Consider the following 21,957-nt stretch of genomic DNA (forward strand, 5'->3'; position numbering starts at 1 on the left):
CCTGCTCCTGCTGGCTATGCTATTTCTGATACAAGCCACGATACTGTTGTCCTTCTTGGCCACCTGGGCACACTGCTGGCTCATGTTCTGCTGGATTTTGACTAATACCCCCAGATCCTTTTCTTCTGCGCAACTTTCCTGCCCTCTGCCTAACCCCCAGCGATGCATGGGGTTGTTGTGCCTGTAGTGCAGGACCTGGCACGTGGTCTTGTTGAAACTCATACAGTTGGCCTCAGCCCAGTGATCCAGCCTATAATGTCTGGCATTAATCTAATTTCTGGTAAAAATATTTTGTAGACAGAGGACATCATGCTATGTGATCATCGTTGTACTTCACGCTTTATTACATTTAGTCTTAAAACTGTACTGTGTTAGTTCACCTAAATATGCACTTCAGAATCTATATACTATGAAACATTCATTAACAATTGTAAAAGACAGATCTAACTATTCGTTTTGATTGTTTTTCTCCTGTAAAACTACAAAAACTTTATTTTCTCTTTTTTGCTCCATTTATCAACTCTAGCACTTTGAATGCCTTTTTCAGTCTCTTGCAAAGTTAGCAGGGCTCCCCAGCCTAACATCCAATTGCTCTCCTGCTTGGAAAGTGCTTCAGTGAGCATACATTTAACCTTTCTTTTGCTTAGCTCAACAATGAGTAAAGGTTAACTGGGAAAATACTACAGATCCCAGCAATTTGACAGTAACGCTATTCAGGGTGATGAAGTCCTCACTAATCTCTAAAAGCTGTCATGAGTGTTTTCTCAAAATGTTTAAGATCATCACTTTCCCTAATTAATTATTTGTCTGTCCCTAACTGTGTTCTTTAAGATGACTGCTCGCATTCTACTTAAGACTGACTTGTGAATACTTTATAATTTTGTATAATATGAGTAAGAGTAATGCCTCCTATTTTATTACATCGGCCCGTGACATCAGAGGCAGACATTGTTGGTATGGCAGTAGAGGCTGAACCTTCCCACCAGTATTCCATTACATGTTGCTATGTGACACATGGTAGCGGAGGGGCAGTCTGACAAAATGGCATCTGACATGGACGTGTGGATGATGTCATTGAATTACTCTGTGTGAAAGAATTAACACCTATTGACATTCATTGATGTTTGCTGAATGTTGATGGAGGCCAAACAGTGGATGTGAGCCCAGTGAGACTGTGAGTGGTGTGCTGTAACTGTAACAGTGGGTCACCTCCCCTGTTGCAGATGTTTATGATAGTGGGATGCAGGCTCTTAATTGCTGGCAAAAATGCATGCTAATGTTGATGACAATGTTGAAGAACTGTGTTTTGTAGCTGAGAATTTTTTTTTGTCAAATAGTGCTATTGTGCTTTTTGTATCTGTTGTAGTTTCCATGGAAATAAATAGGAGGCATTACTTTCAGAGTGGCATTTCTGAAGAGATTGGTGTTGGTGAAGAAGCTCTAAGACTTGAACAATTCATCTTCAGAGTCTCTCGCCTGTTTGCCAAGTGAATCTCCACTTGGTTGGTCTTCTTTTTATTTACTCTCCCACTTTTTCTTGGAATGCTCTTGTTGGTGGAAGAAGCACCAACATTAAGTCCAAAATCTTCTAATACATAGCCATGAACTTTAGTTATAATTTATCATTTATGTCGTGACTTTAGAGAATCCTACAGATCTAGCTTGTTGGGTAACGCAGGTTATGTTGGTGACATGAACTGTAAAGGGTAGTTGGGATGTTTCAATACACAGTGACTAAAAAAAAAAAAAAAATGGCCATTCACTTCTCCTGCAGAATAAGAAAAGCCAGTATATTATTTTCTTTAAGTACCACTAAAGTAATGAAATCTGCCCTCACTGCAGTAGTGTGCAGAATACGTTGAAGGGCTTGTTTATATTACTACACTATCTTCATTAAAGTTTCCTCATTTTTAACTGTTTTTTATTCTCATACGACTTTTATGGAAGAGATGTAATCGCATAACTGTGTATTTCAGTGAGTTTACCTCATAGCTAAGGTGTCTTCAGTGGTCCTGCAAGGACTCCTAAACATTGCTTTACTTCCTGCTAGAAGTCTGTGGTTTTCCTCTGCGTGTACAGTTGTCATCTCAGTGGGATACCACCTTTCCACAGAGAAGTTGTGAGCAGCTACAGTTAGCCTTTCAGTTCCCCTGTGTTCATCTCCACACAATTCCTAGAGTAGTTAGGGAATTTTCTTGTGGATTTTGGTGACGATCCAGGAATAAATTTTCTGTAGAAAGCTGCATGCTGAGGTTCTTTTGTGGAAGACTCTATAAAATAGATACCTGTAAGAGGTGATCAGAAACGAAGGGTGGGGATCATCTAGAGCTGATCTCAGCACTGCAGCAAAGCCAAGTTACTCTTGCAGAAATGCTGAATTCAGGGACCTACTGATATTTCACAGAACCAGGCTATTGTTACCTGCATGATGTTGTTTGCATGGTGGGAAGTTTTCCAGACATCAGAGGTATAGTGGGCTTCTCCCGTCTGAGCTCTGGGAACGGATCTGGAGGAGCAGTCTGGGCAGCCATGGTGTTCTGTCCTGCATTTGGAAAACATTTCACCTCACATAAGGATTCTAGTTTGAAACCTCCATTCTTAAACTGCTCTAAACCCAAAACTAGATGCTGTGATGTAGAGATGGAAGTGTATTATGATATATGCTCTGTGGTGGCTGAGGGAAGAACCTTGGTGTCAGAATGCATTTCTAGGACCAGCAACTCACTAGTCCTGTGTACTAGGTGGAGGAAATCTAGGTTGCTGCCACATCTATATTTTTTCCTGTGTCATGCCACTTCAGTGCCACGTATTAAATTTATTGCAGTCAAGTTTAATGGGGCATGGTACTTTATATTAAATATATAACTTATTTTTAAGCTACTTTGCATAGATGAAAAGTACCTCTCATGAAATTGTGGAAAATTGTCTGCTTATGGTGATTTAATGCAAATGAAACCATCCACACATTTGCTTTGTATTATTTTCACATTCTCACCATGTTTTGAAAGTGAGTTCTGATGTCTGTTGGTAGAAACATTTAGTCTGTTGATTTCTACTTGTTTTTTGAGAATGGCACGTAAAAAATAAGAAAGTAGTCTCAGTTCTGCAGTATGCTCAGCTCTTCAGACTGCAGTAGATGTTATAGCTCTTTTTAGCCTGGCAGTTGAAAATTATGTCAAAATTTGACTTGTTATAAACTAAAAATCATAGATATTACAGAATTTCCTGTAGGACCTTGTAACACAAGACATGAAATACTGGAACTGAACAATTTTTGAAATTTAAATTAAATGCTTTGACCGGCATGTGCGTTTGTAGGCAATAGTACTGCAGCATGGCACTAATCAGCTAAGTACCATAATCTTCCTTATAGGGTAAATTCTTACTTGACCTCCAGCTATATACAGCACATGCTAACAGCATTAAACTATAACACTCCTCTCATGCTCTCAATAGCTTCCCATTGGGTCAGCTCTCTGACTTAAATTGCTGTTTCATATGCTACATTTTTTTTTTTTCCCAGATGCCTTACATTTTGTAATTGCATTTTGGAGGGAGGGAAGGGTTTGTAAGTATATTTCAAAAGAGGTGTCTCAAAATTAAGAGACTTTTTTAATATGATTTTGCTGAACCCAGAGGATTAAATGAAGGACATAGCCAGAACAGAAATTGATGTATTCTCATGAACCCGAGGCTTCATTCTTCCCAGATGTGCAGTGGCTGATCAAAAGGTAAAGCAGGGAAGAAAGGTGCTGAATGTGTTGTGTGAGAATGATGCAGAATGCTCAGCGTTTCTTGTTCTCTTGGGTATGATTAGGGAAATGTTTTTATTTTTAGCCAAAAATACTCATTGAAGGTACTGAAAAACTGTCAGGCTTCAGATATCTGAGAATGGTATCTTTAATAACATCTTACATTTTAAATCATTATTTTAAATTAGATTATGTTATCTGTGGTTTAGAAATATTTCTTGCAAAGTTAGATTTCTTCTCATAAAGATAGAATATGTGGCATTTTGTATTTTACTTGTATTCTATATTTTTTTAAGCCTGTTTTAGTAACAGTTCCATGTGGTATTAACTCATTCTTCTACTTAAATATTTGTGACCTACTATCCTTGTAACACCTCAGGTTTTAAATTCATTAGAATCCTGCTGTATGACAGCTGTTAATTGATTCCACTCTTCAGGAAGTTATTTCTTTGGTGTCATTACTGAGACAGATCACTAGAATGCATATTCTGACCAAGTATTCTAGAAAGACATTGTACCCATTGAGCATTGTTTTTATAATTTGCTTTTTTTAAAAAAAGATCTTACAGAAATTAGGTGAGAGGTTTCCTATGACTGTATTCATTGGAGATCATGAGCAAAATACTAATTCTGAAAATGTTCAAAAGTAAAGTAAGGAAGAATCTCCTGTCATTTTATCTGTAAAACGAAAGCATTTGTGAGTGTAGCTGAATGAACAGTAAGATGCAAGTACAGTCATTTTATTGCTCTAAAATCAGATCATGATGTGAGGGCTGCTCATAATAAAGGAGAACAAGTGTGTTTCTACTGGTAGTCCCATTTTCCTCCCCATGATGTTCTTGGTGTAATAAAAAGCTGTGAAATAACCTTTTACTTAAGTATTTGTAGATTAGCAAGGGATATTTAAAATTGCTAGTTTTGTTCAGTGGTTGCTTATTTTTCCCATTAAAACCCTATTCACAAAAAAAATCTGAAATCAGCCCTTCCTAGTTGCAATGCTGATTTTGTGCTGAATTACTCGTATAGGAAATATGTGGTCTGGAGTAATTGTACTGCTTTATGTGTCTATGCAGTCATGTCAAGTTTAAAGCAAAGATGTTATCAGTAGTGAATTTCATTATGTTAATGATTTTGTTACCACAGATTCCCTTTCATCCCTTTGATACCAGCCTGCAGTCAGTGAGCTAATGTTTTCTGATAAAATCTAATGGAGATCAACATCCGCAGTGTTACTCTCATGCTTCAGTAAATTTTATAGTTTTTATAGTAAACGCAATTCATTATTGTTTGGAGATACTTTGCTGGATGGTATTTTAGTGGTTCAGAATATGATTGCTATAAAACAAAATTTGTAAGGCAGTGAGAAATGAAGTAATGTCTCAGACAAACATTACTTAATGAATTGCTTAGACATCTGAGTGCTAAGTGTACTTGTGGGCAGCTTGTTTAAAAGTATATTGGTCAAGAAATGTGATAAATACCTTTATTTTTATCCGAGTAGGCTGTTAAATCATTTGAACTTGAAAGTTGTTCATTGGTTGCATATCTTAAGGAAAGGGAACAGACGGATCAAAAGATCAATGTAGTTTAAAACTAGACAGTGTAGAAGAACTGCAGAAAGAGATCTTGGTAGAAATGGGAACTGCTTAGAAGTCAGAAAAAGCTGTTTTTTAGTAAGCTGGAGCCACAGCTGCTCTTGGAGCGTATGCAGAATGATTTCTCATGCACAAGGTGACTCAGCAAAACCAGAGCTAGAAGTTCATAAGCTGAAAATGAGAAAAGAAGTTGAATCAATACCTATGATCATGAATCAATACCAATCAATAGCTAGTCTCCTGTGAACATTTCCAAAGTAGGGAAACATTTTGCAGATTCCTCAGCAGAGCAAAGGCAGTCTGAGGAAATCCTTTCGGAAGAGCACCTGGCAGTGGAAGAACAGATCTCTCCCTGGGAAGGGCGGCTGGATCTTACTTGGGCACAGGGAGTTTTCTTGCACACTCAGGAGTTTCCAAGGCAAGTTCTGCAGTGTGTTCAATTCACCTTCTCGCAGCCTTGGAATTTCTTTGCGAGGTGACATGATGGTGCTTTATGTGCTCCCTGTCGCTGTTCTGAAATAAGTGCCTGTCTGTCTGTTGAATAGAATGCTTGAAGCTATAGAAGTTCAGGGCTATTCTTATGTGATCACAGGTGTTGTTTTCCTGACAGGAGCAGTCTAGGAATTTAGAGACAAAGCTGGGCTTGCTGTGTTTGATGAGGGCTCTGAGAAAAGGCCCTGTCTCTTGCATAGCTTTTATGACAGTTCCAGTGGGAAATGTGAATTTTTACCTACTCTGGGTTATTTTTTCATGTGCTGAAAGCAGCACATTTTGAAAAGAGTTAAGAGAAGATTACAGTATGTGCGGGCCAATATCTTCAGTTTTAAATTTCCAGTCTACTTTACGTTTCCCTAATTTACAGGGAGAAGAGACCAAATTAGTGCATTGTTTGGTGAGTAAAAAATAGGTCTTGGAAGTAGGTGACCAGTATTTCATTTTTCAAGTTGCTGGTTTGGGCTACTGAGGCCTTACTAATTTTGTAGTTGACCCTAGGTATGTCCAGGGTGATTTTAGGAACCACTGTGTTTGGACATGTCTTTAAAAGGATGTTTTCTTGAAAGTTTTCTTCAGTTCATGTATGTTTTCTATGAGCCTGAGAAGAAGTATAGTAGCCAGGAAGATCCAAGATCTAGTTTTTACTTTCTGTATTGCAGTGTTTCTGAATAGCCATGGCTTTTGGAATGTGATGGAAACTTGCCTTTCCTTGGTATTTTTTTTTTTAACAAATCTAAAACAAAGCAGAAAAGTGGATTTTTCAGAGAAGAATACACATGAATGTCAAAGATTTTTAGGCTATTTAGTCCTGTTACTGAAATCAGGGCCATGAAGAAAAGCAGTGTTATATTCTTCTATGCCATATTTTAAGTACTGGTAACGTTACTGTAGCTTGGGAGGGACTGAATAATTTAACTGCATGAGCATGTCAGGTTACAGTGAAGCTACTTGCTTTTCTGTAGTGACATCTGTAGTGCAGTACAAATGAGGTGTCCACCGACGTAAGGTTAAGAAAGATGTGCTATAAGCCCAGATGTCATGTACTGGTAATAGATGATGATAATTAGTGATAACTAGGAGAAAATGAGTTTCAGTTTCCGTATCTGAAAAGCGAATTTTTATGAACTATGCCTGACGAAGAGAGATGTGTAGGTTCTAGGCTTTTCTAACCACAATAGAGATTTTGTTTTATTATTGGTTCGAAGGGACAGTGGTCTCAGTGGCCTTGAGGTGCTGCAGCTTGTTCAGGTATGGGGTAATCCTGCTGACAAGGGGTGTGCAGTGGGTGGTGGGGTGAGCTGTGCTGGCTGCTGCGGCACCCAGGGCTTCTGCTGCCTGCTGCGTGCTGGGGTGTCTGGGCACACGCGCAGTCACTCTCTGAGGTGTGGAATGCCTTTGTTGAGGTATTTTAGCGGTAGTTAACGGTGAGAAATGGATTAGACAGAGGCAGGTGAAGGTGAGTGAGAATTAGTGTGATCTAAAAATAACAGCAGATTTTTAATAGCAGTCACTGACCATAAGTTTCTGTGAGGACTGTGCCTCCTGCCATGATTTAATAACGCCATTACAAATGTACATGTGCATTGTACAGTCATGTTCATTGCAGGCATTTTTAAAATGAAAAAGAGTGCTAATGGTTATGGGGGGGCTGCGTGACCAGTAAAGCAGTGGCAAGTTGCAGTGCCCTGCAGTGCAAGGCCTGCTGGGCAGCACAAGCACTCTCTTGCTGGCAAGGTTCTGGCCCAGCAGTGCATGGATACTGTTAATTTGTTTCTGTTGGATGGAATTGCATCTTCTGGCAGTTGATACTTGGAGTGAAGTTAGATCTCTACAGGAGGGAGTAAATTAATTAGAAAGAAAGCGTGTAAGTCCCAGTCAGCATAGGCCAGGAATTACCGTAGTGACTTCACCTGTCAGTCTGCTTTCTCTGAAGATCAAAGTTGCGTTTTCAGAAGGTCCTTTTTCCTCTCTTAGCCAGATAGTTGCCTCATGCAGCGTACCTGTGTAAGGCTATTTCTTCCATGAAAGGTTTGGAGTAGATTGAGGGCTCAGCTTGTCTTTACGTTGCTGTCAGCCACAGTTGTTGTTCTATATTCACATCTTGGCAACAAAACCGAGGAAAGGTAATGTTTGCTTGTCATAAGTGGTTGGAAGATGCTTGTGTAAGAGGTATAAAAACACTGCTCTGTTGGCACATCCTCCTCTCATTAACATAGCTCATGCTAGGGCAAAAAGGTAAATTTTCTAGAAGTCTTGTAACAGTTCCAAAAAGTGTATGTTTTCCTGATAGGAGTACATTTGTGTAAGCAGAAAGTATAGAGTTAGTGTTCTTACTCATACAGAAATTCCATCTTTTGCACTCTTGGGAAACATTTCTCCCATGACATTTACGCAGCAATGTTTCCAGAGATTTGTCCTCTACTTTTTGCATTGTTAGGACTGTGTAAAATAGTCAGGTATACATGCATACCCATATGTGTATATATAATCTCCCACATGGAGTCAAACCAATTCCAACTATACTGTTATTTATATTGCTACAAATATATGTATGCGTATATTTCATCCTGAAAAGCATCTAGGCTTTGTATACTCCAAAGCATACCTGAGATTTGTCAAAATGGATTGTGTGTGGTTTTGTATGTTACACAGTTCACTATGAACTCTTCTAAGCCATATTTCTGAGGGTTTTCCTGTCTTGGAGGATCAAATACAAGCAAAAATCTGTGACTGCAAATACATCAACTCCACATGTAAAACAAACTCACTATCTACAGCATTAATATTAAAAGCATGGTAATGTGTGTGCAAGTTGTATGCACGTATGTCTCAATCTTGCAGTGAAATCTACATGGATGATCCCATATCAATTGAGTGCCATCAACTCCAATTGGATTTGTGTAGAGATGAAAGATTTTGCGAATGTGGAGAACAGGAGAAGTTAAGCACGTTTGTTCCAGGCATGACAGAAATTTTCAGCGGTGTCTGTACTTTGCAGTTGAAATACATTAATTTGGGAAGTGGTATATTTTCATCGACTGAAAACTGATTAACTGAAAGTTACATATCTTCCTTAAAGTAAGTTTCTCCCTCTAATCTCTGTTGTTTTAATGAAAACTTATATGTCTTTACAAGCTTTATGATGCTGGCAGTTGTGTTGTCCTGCTTGTCTGTTCCTGTTGGCTGTTCTGGTTTTAGACTTAGGAAACTCTGTTTATGTCATATGAGAACAATTTGGCTTGACTTCCCAGTAGCAGAAGCCATAGTTTTTGTAAAATGTGCAGAGGTTATGATTTGTGCTAGTACTAAACATGACACTTTATTAAGACAGATAGGACGTCTTAACTTCATAATAAGCAAATAGGCATCCAAGTGATGCTTATTGTAGTTGTCATCCTTCACCTTCAGGAGGAGTTGCACTTTTGCAAGATTGAATTAGTTTCCTCATTTGCAGATGCCTTTATAAGGCTAAAGTCCTTTAATGTTTACTGGTCTGGACTAGGTCCAAACCTTTCACGCATAGTTTAATGACCCTATATGGTACCTAAGACAGGATGCCAGCTGGCCAGTCACCCACTGCACGCTCTCCTCTCATGCAGTTGTGCCTTTCCCTTGATGAGCAGAGACGGTCTTTCTTTTTTGGCTGTGAGAAGAGTGGTTTCTCTCATAGTACCTACCCATGCATGCAGAGCCTTCTCTGCATGCTTTCCTGGGTACCATGAAGGCCTGCTTTTCCTTCTCCCCTTCACTAAGTTGGAGCCTTTCATTTCTATGACAGCTGTGGCAACAGCAGGCTGTGTATTTGCTATTCTTTCCCTAGCCTCAACACTAGGCAGGATCTCCATGTTGCTGCCTGCTATCAGGATCAGTGGATATTTGTGAGGGTTCTTAATTGCAAAGAGAGAACAAAATCTAAGAGCAGACGGCTGATAACACGATAATAATCTTTGCTCCAGTTTCTCACAGGTAACTCCTTCAGCCTCATCTGGGGTGCCGAGTCCCAAGATGGACACATCTGGTGGTAGCATATTGAGCACTCATCATCCTTTTAGGATTCATAAAGGCACAATCTGAAGTTCCAGTCTGTTTTTCTTACGAATCACTCCTCCTTATTTAATGGATCCATTCAATTCAAATAGCAAACAATGCTATATCATGGATTACATGTAATATTTTTTATGTTTATTTTGGGCAGGTTCTCTGTTAAGATATCGCCTATAATAAAGTTGTGGACTCCAGTCAATTATTTGTCAGTGGTCTGGAAAGAATATCTGTTGGTAGTTCTTTTGTTTTGTTATCCTTGGAATCCTCAGAAGTGGTCCATGGCTAGATATGGTCTGTGGCAAAAAGTGATATAGGAGATTCATTTTGGTATCTGGCTGGTTTATCTTTCTGAAATGCTTGGACTAATATTATTGCCAGAAGTAGGGACGGGAAGGACTTTTCTGTCAAGTCAGGCAGGAGTTTGAAGATCTTTGCTAGGCAACTGCTGCCACTGGATCTTCATCCTCCTTTCTGCCGTTGGCACACATCATAGTTTCATGGGAACTGACATGTATGTTTTTAAGCAATAATGGATGCTAAAAGATCAAAATAATGTAGTAATCCATCCAGCCTTATTTTCTGTTGTGACTATGAAATCCTCTGAAATAGAATTATATGGTCAAATTCTATCACTGTAAAGAGTACAAAAGTTCATGAAATCTTGGTACTTGTAAAGCAGTTATGATTGTAAAATAGTGTAAATATTTGTATTCTATATTTTATGATGTTGTATTAACACTTCTCCTGTAAAGCTGTTTTTTATTTTAGCTATACACCACAAACATATGATCTTTATTTTAGTACAGAAATTGTGTGAGCACATTCATGAAGAAATGCAGTGAATGGATTTTTTCCCCATCAGCTGATCTTTGTATCATTTAATTGACATTAAATGTATATTTATGCTACAGGAAATATTGACATAATTCTTATTTCTTGTCATGATTGTTTAGGAAAAGAAGCCCGTCAATATCAAGAGAACAGAACAGAAGATACGACCAAAGGGAAGAGAGAGACGAATATTCACAGTATGCTACATCAGACAGTGCGATGCCCAGGTCACCATCAGATTATTCAGATAGGCGGTCACAGCGTGGCCCTCAATTATACGAAGAGCCTGAACTGGGTGATTATAGAGATTCCAACAGGAGGAGTCGCAGGCGTTCCAAGGAGTATCCGGTAGAAGAGGAGGATGCACAGAACAGGGAGGAATATGAAAGGCAGAGGAGAGAAGAGGAATATCAGGCACGATACAGAAGTGATCCTAATTTGGCTCGTTATCCAGTCAAGCCACAGCCATATGAGGAACAAATGCGTATCCATGCTGAAGTGTCCCGAGCACGTCATGAACGGAGACATAGTGATGTCTCGTTGGCAAATACTGAGTTGGAAGATTCCCGGATATCTATGCTGAGGATGGAACGACCATCAAGGCAAAGATCAGTGTCTGAGCGCAGAGCTGCCATGGAAAATCAGCGTTCATACTCTATGGAAAGAACTCGAGAGGCTCAGGGACCAAGTCCCAATCGACAGAGGACCACAAATCATAGCCCTCCTACACCTAGGAGGAGTCCAATTCCTCTGGAAAGACCGGACATGAGGCGCTCTGATTCGTTAAGGAAACAACACCATTTGGATCCCAATTCTGCTGTACGGAAAACGAAACGTGAAAAGATGGAGACCATGTTGCGGAATGATTCACTCAGCTCAGACCAGTCTGAATCTGTCAGACCTCCACCACCAAAGCCTCATAAAACAAAAAAGGGAGGTAAAATGCGCCAGGTTTCATTGAGTAGCTCAGAAGAAGAATTGGCGTCTACTCCAGAGTACACGAGTTGTGATGATGTGGAGATTGAAAGTGAGAGTGTTAGTGAAAAAGGTAAGATTTCTAATTTTTTACTAATTATATACATGGATGTGGTTCAGGTTCCAGTCCATTATATTTATTTTACATATTAGAATTGGTTGCAAACATGTATTTACAGCCCTTCGTATATGACTTAAGTTTGTTGTGATGGAGTTGAGTTTTTCTAATTTTTTATTTACATGGAAAAGAACATCCCAGCTACTAGAAATATTTTGCTATATTTAAGGAAAAAATGTGCCTATTGAAAAATCTATTAATTAAATCTACACAGTATCTAAAGCTGGGCTGTCATATAGGACCATGTTTTCATGTCCATTAATACCGGATTTGTATACTCCTGAATCACACATGAATGCAAATTTGATCTGGATTAAATGTAGGTGCGTGACCATGTTTCTTTTAGATGAAGCTCTGCATAATTTGCTCTAGTTATGCTAGTTTCATGTTGGCTGCTGTGGGTTAAAGAGCATCTGATCTTAAAAAAAAAAAAAGTGTAATTTTGAAAGAAATTTGAAGTGCCTGAGTTGATTTGCATAAATGGAGGTTCCTTTTTTTTTTTGTGCAGTGGATCTGAGGTGCCTTTGGGTGTTAGTGCGTTTTAGGATTTGTGATACAGGCGTTGTTTCACTGTCAGAAAGAAAATCTGAGATGAATTGAAATGATTCCCAACCAATCCAAAGATAATGTATGATTTAAATATGAAAGCAGTGTGAACTATCAGTTTGAACTGAATCAAGTCAGTATTAATTCATTTACCTCCATGTATTCTCTTGGCCTGTAATATGATAATTATAACTTGTTTTCAATTGAAATGATTCCCCTGCATCTTTGCTAATTCTCATGAATAGTTTGTGCCTCCTAATAGCAATGCTTATGGTATGAATGGGGAGAGAAGAAGACCTTTCAGAGTTCATCTGCTATTGTAGATTGGGATTAGAAAATTCACTATTTGATATTAAGGTTACTATCAAATCAATTCTGTAGTAAAGAAGTCATTGGAGCTAGTGAAATTACTCTCAATTTTCATGTGTTAATAGCAGCAACCGTGGTCTGATAAGTAAGGAGGAAGACAGCATAGAATGGAAGGAAGTTTGGCCCAGAGTTCAAATAGAGAGTTATATGCACTTCATGATAAAGCTGTGATTAAATCCCAACACAGTTAGTCTTCCTGTGAGAGGGAAGCTCTGAACTTCAGGCTGTTCACAATTTTATTCTTTATAACAACCTTGAGGAAAATAGATTAATCTATGTGGAATGGTGTTTGATGAAATTGACCATAAGAAACACAGTATACAAAATAATACAGGCAATATATTAGGTAGGTTGCTCTGAAACTAATGCCACCTAGTTATTTCCACGGGAAACTACAACAATTCCAAAGAGCACAATAATACTATGTGATAGAGGAAAATTCTCAGCTACAAAACAATATATTTTTTAACGCAGTCAACACCACTAACTGCATTTTCACCAGAGATGAACAAGAGCCTGTATGCTACACTCATAAAAATCTGCAAGGTCATCTAGAACATGGCTTATCTATCATGTCACTGTTTCTTCTGCTGAAACACACTACCTACTGCCTCACTGTGCTCACATCCACTGTTTAGTCTCCATAAAAGTTCAGCAAGTGTTGATGAATATCAGTGGGTGCCTTTTTTTTTCTGCATGGAGGAATTCAGTTACACACCTTTGTTTCATATAAGGCCTTAAACTAAAAGAGAGGAAATTGAGGTTAGATGTCAGAAATTCTTTACTCAGAGGGCAGTGAAGCACTGGCACAGGATGCCTAGAGAAGCTGTAGATGCCCCATCCCTGGAGGCCTTCATGGCCAGGCTGGATGGACCCCTGGACAGCCTGATCTACTGGCAGGCAGCTGTGCCTGCAGCAGGGAGGTCAGAACTGTGTGGGCTTTAAGGTCCCTTCCTACTCAAGCCATTCTGTGATTCTATGAATAATACACGCTTCTATGTCAGGCCGCCCCTCTGTTGACATCTGTTGCACAGAAACAAAATGTAAGAAAATACTGGTGGGAAGGTTCAACCTCTATGGCCATACCACCAACATCTGCCTCTGTTGTGGGCCAACATAATAAAAGAGGCATTACTTTCAGAGCAGCTTTCATATTTGTTTATGTAATATACCAAACATGTATATAAATCGCACCATACAAAAATGTTAGATTCTCTATCATCATAAGGATCTGGCTTAAATTAGAAGTCTCACTTAGATAATCTTGCATTTTAACTATAAAAAAAAATCGTTATTGATAACAATCGTTAATATCATATCTGTGCTGATTTCTCAGGCAGTGAATGGAGCTAAATTAAGCATGTCTTTGAGAAAGGAATGAAAAAAGTAAAAAAAAAAAAAAAAAAAAAGGAAAAATGCCTTGTTCTATGTTTTGTTGATCTTGAATGAATTACCAAATGCAGTTTTCATGTTACATAGAGCACAGCTGTGTCAGCATGGTCCAGTGGTGGCATGTGACTACAACCAGTGTGGAGAACAGCTCTGTTTTTAGAGAGGAAAAGAGCAATTGCATGAGCTGGGGGAAAGGTCTGGCTGCTTTGGACTGTGCCTGCTTCCAGCCTGTTTCTGGCCTTGCTGAAGTGATAGAGGCAGTGGCCATGCACTGAGCAGTAGCTGGCCCAGCAGTCATACCCGTACCCACAGCCAGGCCCAGCTTCAGCCCTGCTCATGGCACCAGACAGCAACATCAGCCCCATCCATGCATCTTTCGCTCTTCATTCTGATGCAGAAGCACCTGAAAAGTGTTTGCGTGAATGGATTTGGGAAGCTGTGGCTTCTGCTAGGTGAGGGAAGGAGAGGTCTGCTGGTAAGAAGCTTTTGTTGCTGCTATAGGTAGGCCCACAAAGTCCCACCTTGTTTTCCTCATTTTTGTTACCATGTAAAGCAGCCTGCATGCTCAGTCAATATAAGCAAGTGATTTCTTCTTGAATACTACCAAAAAAAATCCAGCTTATAAAAACCCCATCAGTCTCCCTTGTATTACAATACATTACTTCCTTAACTGATATGACGGCAATTAATTACCTTAAACACCTCCTCCTATAAGAGTGGGCTTCTCCCCCCCCAGATCATTTGGCTTCTGCCCTACTGACCTGCCCAGCCCTGAGGATTTGCCAGTGCCCTTCCCAGCTGCACACACACTCTCTTTGGCCAGGGAGAAAGTGGCTACCACAAAACACTTGGCACTGGAATCTTAAAGAATGGCAGCGTCAGAATGAGATCTTGGATGTATGGCTCATTAAGAGTTCTTTAAAAGGAGAGAATAATTTGTTCTCCATATCTTTCTTTATGGAGTGCATATCTTTTCACAGACTCTCAAATAAATATTAACAACTGTTCAGCTGTGAGGAGCAGTTTGAGCCTGAGCTGCAGGAGCAGCTGTTCAGTGAGCTACATCTGAGGTTTTACAAAGTCCTGACATTGGTTTTGAGAAACCAATTTGAGAATTGTGAATTGTGCCAAAATATAGGATGAAATTATAGTTATAAACCTGTAAGAGGGTTGCAGTTTGCCTATTTAAGCTTATCATCTCTAAAAGGAAAAAGATTGACACATACGATTGAGGTGTAAGAAACAAAGATAGCCATTTCATTTTACAAGTCCACAGAGACCAGCTGCTGGGTTAAGAGCTCTGGGAAGAGCAGCCAGTAATGGTGAATGCCTGTGACTTGAAGTATTTGGGTCTGATCTCCTTGCAGTAGCTGTCTTCTTTAAGGTAATTTTTCCTTAACTTTAAAAAACTTAATCTGGCTATTTTGAGGGAGGGGAAAAGACAGTTTTTTTTTGTGTGTGTGAGTTTCTTGTAGTGGCTACAGAAAGCATTGCCTTGGAGTGCTCCTGCCCTTGTCTGTGTGGGATGGGAGGAAAGCTGCAAGCAGAGAAAGCTGATGCATGGCACACAGCAGACAGCTGTGGGAAATGTGAGCATGGTGAAGGAATATTGTAGTGGGAAAGTCAACTGTAGAAGAAGATGAGCTACATTCCTAGCTGCATAGATTTTGTAATGCGACTATATTTGGACTGGGAAATGGGGATCGTAAACTAGGCTGAGGGCTGACATATTGGAATTGGAGTCAGGAGGCGTCAGGAAGCTGAGAAGACAAAGGGGAGTAAGTTTAGGAACTGCAAAATAAAATGTCATTGGGTGGTTGGGGACTAGTGGATTGAGATGAAAAACTAGGCTGAATGAGAAAAGGGGAGAACAAAGCCAGCAGCTCAAGGAGGCCAGGCCTAAGGTCTGCAGTTTAAGAAGAACAGCTGAAGTGAAGGAATAGGTTTAATGAGGATAAGTGGTAGCTGGAACTTGCTGAGCTGTTGGTTAGAGGATCTTGAGGTGAGCTTGAGAGCAAAAGCAGCTGTATGGGAGAGACAGTGAGTGGCTGGGAAAAGGAGGTTCCCTAAGAAGAACCAGGGCTGAGCTGGACGTGGGAGCTTTGGCAAAGAAAGATGAGGACTTTATGAGGAACAAGTGTTTTGATCAGGCAGCAGCAGCTGGAGGAGCTGAGAAGCAGCTGAGCAAGGAGTGACATGCAGGATGGAGGTTAGGGAAGAGCCAGTGGTGTGGCAGGCACATTCATTCTTTGAAAGGTGCACAAACACAGTATTAAAGGATGTAATTAAGATTATAAATTTATTTGAAACGTAGAATGTGTCAAAATTAAGCATACTTTGTAGATTGAATTTTGTGCAGGTGTTCATATGCATTAGACGTGTCCTTAATGATATAACTGACTGTTAATTTGTCAGATGACATCTGCCTTATTCACTACCCACTATCAACAATTCTCAATTCGTGTTTTGTCAGAGTTGTTCAAGGAATCCTTCTGGACTCTTTCTGCGTACCAGGCTGTGAAGCTGCACAGACAGCATCTCCTTTAACAACACCTGTTGCCAGTCCTGAGATCTGGGATAGCAGACAGGCTTCATCTCCAGGGCAGGATTCCACATCTGTGTAGTTTTAATAGGAAATGTATGATGGTGCCCTGGGTAGCCTGATCTAGTAGGTGGCAACCCAGCCCATGGCAGGGGGTTCGAACTGGATGATCTTTAAGGTCCCTTCCAACCCAAACCATTCTATGATTTTGCTGAAGAAAACCAAGAAGATAACCATGTATTTTGGACCAAAATAGCAGGTATCTTTCTATTCTTCCTTGATATTGAAGAATAAAGTAGCTCAAAATGTTAGAGGAAAAAAAATTGCTGGAATGCTAGTGCTTGAAAGTGTACATTTTAAATGATAATGAAACAAATCCTTATCCATTAAGCAGAAGGATAATGGTGACTGATTTTAAATGTTCTAGATTGTTAAATTCACCAGTTCTTTCTCAAAACTGTATCAGTCCAGTCAGTTCAGTCTTGAGGCCCTGAGAAACATGGTTTGTAAGATAAGAACTGTCCTGCTGTTTGTTGTTGTAGGGTGAACTTAGAGCTGGCTTGGGAGGGCCCCCAAAATTTGTCTCTAAACACAGAATCATAGAATCATTAAGGTTGGAAAAGACCTCTAAGATCATCTAGTCCAACTGTCCACCTACCACCAATATTGTCCACTAAACCATGTTCCTTAGTATCAGTCGCATCTACACATTTTTTTTTAACACCTCCAGGAACGGAGACTCCACCACCTCCCTGGGCAGCCTGTTCAGTGCTTGACTGCTCTTTTAGAAAAAAGATTCTTCTCAGACACTCAACCTGAACCTCCCCTGGCCCAAATTGAGGTCATTCCCTCTTGTCTTATCACCAGTTATGTGGGAGAAGAGGCTGACCTCCACCTCACCACAGCCTCTTTCCAGGCAGCTCTAGCAGGCAATAAGGTCTCCCCTGAGCCTCCAGACTGAACAATCCCAGCTCCCTCAGCCACTCCCCGTAGGACTTGTGCTCCATACCCCTCACAGCTTCATTGCCCTTCTCTGGACACTCTCCAGGGCCTCCATTTCTTTCTTGTAGTGAGGGGCCCCAAACTGAACACAGTACTCAAAAGATGTGACATCCCTGCTCCTCCTGGCAACACTATTTCTGATACAAGCCAGGATGCCACTGGCCTTCTTGACCACCTTTATAAATAAATAATAAATATATAAATATATAAAGAATATATATATAATATATAAATAAAGATATAAAATAGGACTAATAATATATCAATAATAATTATAAATAATCAGTTCAGGCCTCCTTGTGTGCTGTCTGCCAGCTGCTTGCTCATGGTACCGGCTTGCATGGGCAGTGACAGAGGTGCTGAAGTATACTGTTTGCTTTTATTTCCTTTAATGAAAACTTCATAGCTAGATGGATGCCCATATTTATTGTCATAGGAAATCATGTGCATAACATGCGGGTAGATAGGTGGGCTCCAATGATCTTACGTACTTCAAGTCCCTGAAGGCTCCAAAGCACAAGTTGTGTGAATAGAAACATGCAATCGTAGGACAGTGCTTGATATGCTGTTCACTGCCACTGAATGCATTGAAAGCATGGATATGTAACTTTACCTTGGATGTGTTGTGCTCTTTTATGAAAATATAAATTTTTATAAGCACATTTTCATTACAGACATTAAAAATGTCCTTCTGGAACAGATTGCATGACCTTGTTTATTGCAAAACTAAATTCAGTCTAGAAGAGTTTAGTTTTGGACAGAGAACACAGTCTGTTTAGAAGCAATATGCTCTTGTCACAAAGTTAAAAAGTGCAGTAGAGCATGCTTTCTATGTACTGCTGCAAGAATAATGTATGGCTTATGTAAGCAGAGCTGCCAAACAAGTGGGAAAGTGTCACAGAGCTCTCATGTCTAAAGTCTAAGAGATAGAGGACCTGGTTTCAATTTGACTTGTGCCAGTTTCTTGCATCTTCAACAGCTTTGAAGTCTAAGTTACACTGGGCAAAATTAGATCAGAATGAGGTCATTGTTTCTAAAATCTGCTTCATTCAGGTTAGAGAGTTCCTGAAAGTCTTAACTTCCATGGAACACATGGGAATTACACTAGAAGGCAAAATTTCAGGACTGAGCTGCAATGCTTGTCATAAACACAAAAGAAGAGGCTTTGAAATTCCACTCAGTTTCAGTACGGAGATATTTTAGCTTTCAAAACATTACATTTGGAGTTGTCATAAGAAAAACAAAACATAGAAAAGTTTGACGTGTTTTATTAAAACTCAGATTTTAGGCCTTTGCTACATTTTTTCTTTGTATTATTTTTCTTAAATTTACAGTGTAAGAAAATGTGTTTTGCATTTGTAAAGAAGACCTCTTTCATGAAGACCTCTACATCTTCTGTAAGGAAAACATGTTTTTAGTATATGAAGAGTTTGACTGGAAGTTCAGAATCCTATTTTTATATTTTCTTCCAGCCTCTGAACACAGGTCTCTATTTCAGCTGTAAGGATAAGAAATATTAACAGATAAGAAATATTAAACTTTTCGCCATGTGTGTGCTTGAGTAATAAAGCTGTTGCTGCTTTTAAAATACTTTCATTGAATGACAAGTATCTCAATATTTTAAAATACTAGAATTTTCCTTACTACAGTTAATTTTTTTTTTTGTAGATTCATAGATGATAGCAGAACTAGAAAGACCGTGGATATTTCTAATAGCAATGAGATTCTTTGTTGTATTTTTGCCAAATCTTCTCCCATTCAGGTGCTTGTATGTTACATGGGACATAAAGGGAAGTGGTGTGATCTGCAGCATCTGTAGGGATTTACTGCATGACGTTTCAAATTTGCAGTCACTTAAACCTGGCAGAAGCCAACAATATCCTTCACAGAAAGTCAGCCTTTTTCCCAATTCCTGACTTCATATTCCCATGCTTATGTCTGTCCCCACTGCTCACAGAAGCTTTCAAGCAGGTACACACTGCAGCAAGCCAGGAAATTTATGCAGGGTAATTATTAAGCAAAATGATGGTAAATATTAACAGTTTGAAGTTTCTTAATTAAAAAAAGATATTGAATGTTTTATTATATGTAGTGTTGGATGCTAAAAAATAGCATGTAACTAATTATATCAGAATCTAAGGATAGGTAAGGATTTGTTGAAATTTGAAAGACAAAATGTTTACATGTAGGAGTCAAAGAAGACATTTTCTTGTAAGTAAATGAACGTGAATAATTTTGTAGCACTTCGATTTCAACAAAAACTCTAATATTCCGTTTTATTGATTAAAACCTTGACTAATTACAAACTGAACCTTCTATACCCAAGTGTACACAAACGATTAAAACTAATTCCTTATCCATGTTTTCTTTTATCTTGGGACTTTTCTGGAAGAACAGCTGTATCAAAAGTGCTGTTCAGGCACCAGGTTAATTCTTTCCTGATATGATGTAATGAAGTAACTAGCAGCTGTTGTTGAAGTGCGTTAGTGCATTACTTGTAGTTACTTCCAGAAGAGATTAGGCTGATTACTAATAGCACAACATACTTTTTAATATTTTTAACTTTTAGGGAAATTTTTATCTTTCGAACTCATTTTCAGATTAAGTCAATATTTCTTATTGCTAACTGCAACATATATTTTGCCCTGGAAATGTTCAACTTTCTTATTCTGAAGGATTTTTTTTTTCAATTAAAACTATAAGCCATTGAATTTTCTGGTCTATCACTATTAAAATATAATTACAAGCATTCCAGCTTTCTATATGTGGCTTTGTCTTTTTCAAAATTCAGTAGAAAACTGAATTCAGTAGTGTTTTAGTTTAAAAATAATTCCCAGCTATCCTTTCATATCTTGACAGCTGGAATATGTGCTGAATAAACGTAGTAAATATTCATTGACCTTTTGCTGTAAGTAATAACGAAAGAAATTACTGTGCAAATATGCCTGGGATCGGGTTGATGCTAAGAAACGCAAAGCTTCCTGTGGAGGTTGTTCTTATCTTTGCAACCAGGTCCTCTTGTGTGTACTCAAAAATTATGTTTAACAAAGTCAAAAACCTGGGTCTTGAGGTCTGAGTCTTACATCAGCTGTAGATGCTTTTAATTCATAATGCTTTGGCAGAGGTGAGCTCAAGTGAAGACCGCTGGATACTGTGCATGACATTTAGTTCTTTACAGTGCCATGGCAGGATAAAATGGCGCCATGGAATTTCTCTCCTGATTGTAGTTTTTCACAGAGTTTCTGTTTGTTCCTGGCAAACAGAAACAACAACAGCAGGAACAATGATGTGGTGTCTCCATATTACATGTAACTTGCTTTTTTCAAGTCACGATTTTCTTGATAGTTAGATGAAATCATTATTCTTGTAGTAAAACAAAGCATTCAAACCTTTGTGTCACAGATTTAATTCCTGGATTAGACTCAGTGTCATTTTAAATTCTGTTAGTACTTTCCTGTGAAATATTTAAATTGATTTTGCAAGTAATTTTGCTGCTGCCCCAATTGAATATCAGAAACATAAAGGACCATTGTCAAATAATTGTACTTAATTAAATTACAAAATAATTAGTTGGGAGCAATTCTAACAGTGATACGGCATGATTTTTTACACTTTATTTAAAAAGTAAGGATTTTTTCTTTTCATTAAGGATAGAGTAAATCACAAGGGAAGAAGCAGAGAAAAGGAAGTGGGGGCTGCAAGCGGGTTGCGCTATGTCCAGGCTGTCTGCCTCTGGGCACCTTGGTGATGTGGTACTGGTTTCTGTCTCTCACAGTTGAGTTTGGCAGTAATTTCACTTACAGCTGCTCAGGGGCGGCAGTGTGACACCGGAGCTAGGCCCAGCAAAAGTGTGAGGGGTGAGCCAGGTAGCCTGGGGCAGAGCCCTGTCATGGCCCCTACAAAAATGTGTCCCTGTACCTCAGTCCAAGCCATGAGCTACTGGACAGGGTCCAGAAAGCTGCCTGTCCTCACCGCCCACCAGTGCCTGCTGCTTTGGAACTCAGGCCACCTGGTTAGGAAGCTGAATACTGATTGAGGATCTGAATACCGCCCTATCTGTGCGCATTCAAGCTCACTTGTTCCGACGGTAGTATTCTCTTGAAAATATATTTAAAACTCCATAAACTTGTTTTGAAGATTTTGATGTCTTCCATTAGTTTCAAAGGATCAGTTATGTGTTTCCTTCATGATGATTCACTGCTTTCATATTGAAACCCTGCTTTCAGGGGCAGGATGGAAAAACCTTGATGTGACAACTTTTTTGTTAATTAAGAAAAAATGAAAAAGTTAAATAAA

The 21,957-nt window shown here is 39.1% G+C and overlaps 1 protein-coding gene across 1 annotated transcript in view; it reads left to right on the forward strand.

Annotated features, from left to right (window-relative positions):
• LOC110393513 (regulating synaptic membrane exocytosis protein 2-like) overlaps nucleotides 1–21,957 on the forward strand; it is a 285,663-nt gene that overhangs the window by 110,894 nt on the left and 152,812 nt on the right. Inside the window, exon 5 of the mRNA XM_021386412.1 lies at nucleotides 10,840–11,765. Within this exon, the coding sequence (XP_021242087.1) occupies nucleotides 10,840–11,765 (926 nt within the window). The remainder of the gene's footprint in view (nucleotides 1–10,839; nucleotides 11,766–21,957) is intronic.

This window comes from Numida meleagris, chromosome 2 (assembly GCF_002078875.1).
Source record: "Numida meleagris isolate 19003 breed g44 Domestic line chromosome 2, NumMel1.0, whole genome shotgun sequence".
Classification (NCBI taxonomy): domain Eukaryota; kingdom Metazoa; phylum Chordata; class Aves; order Galliformes; family Numididae; genus Numida; species Numida meleagris.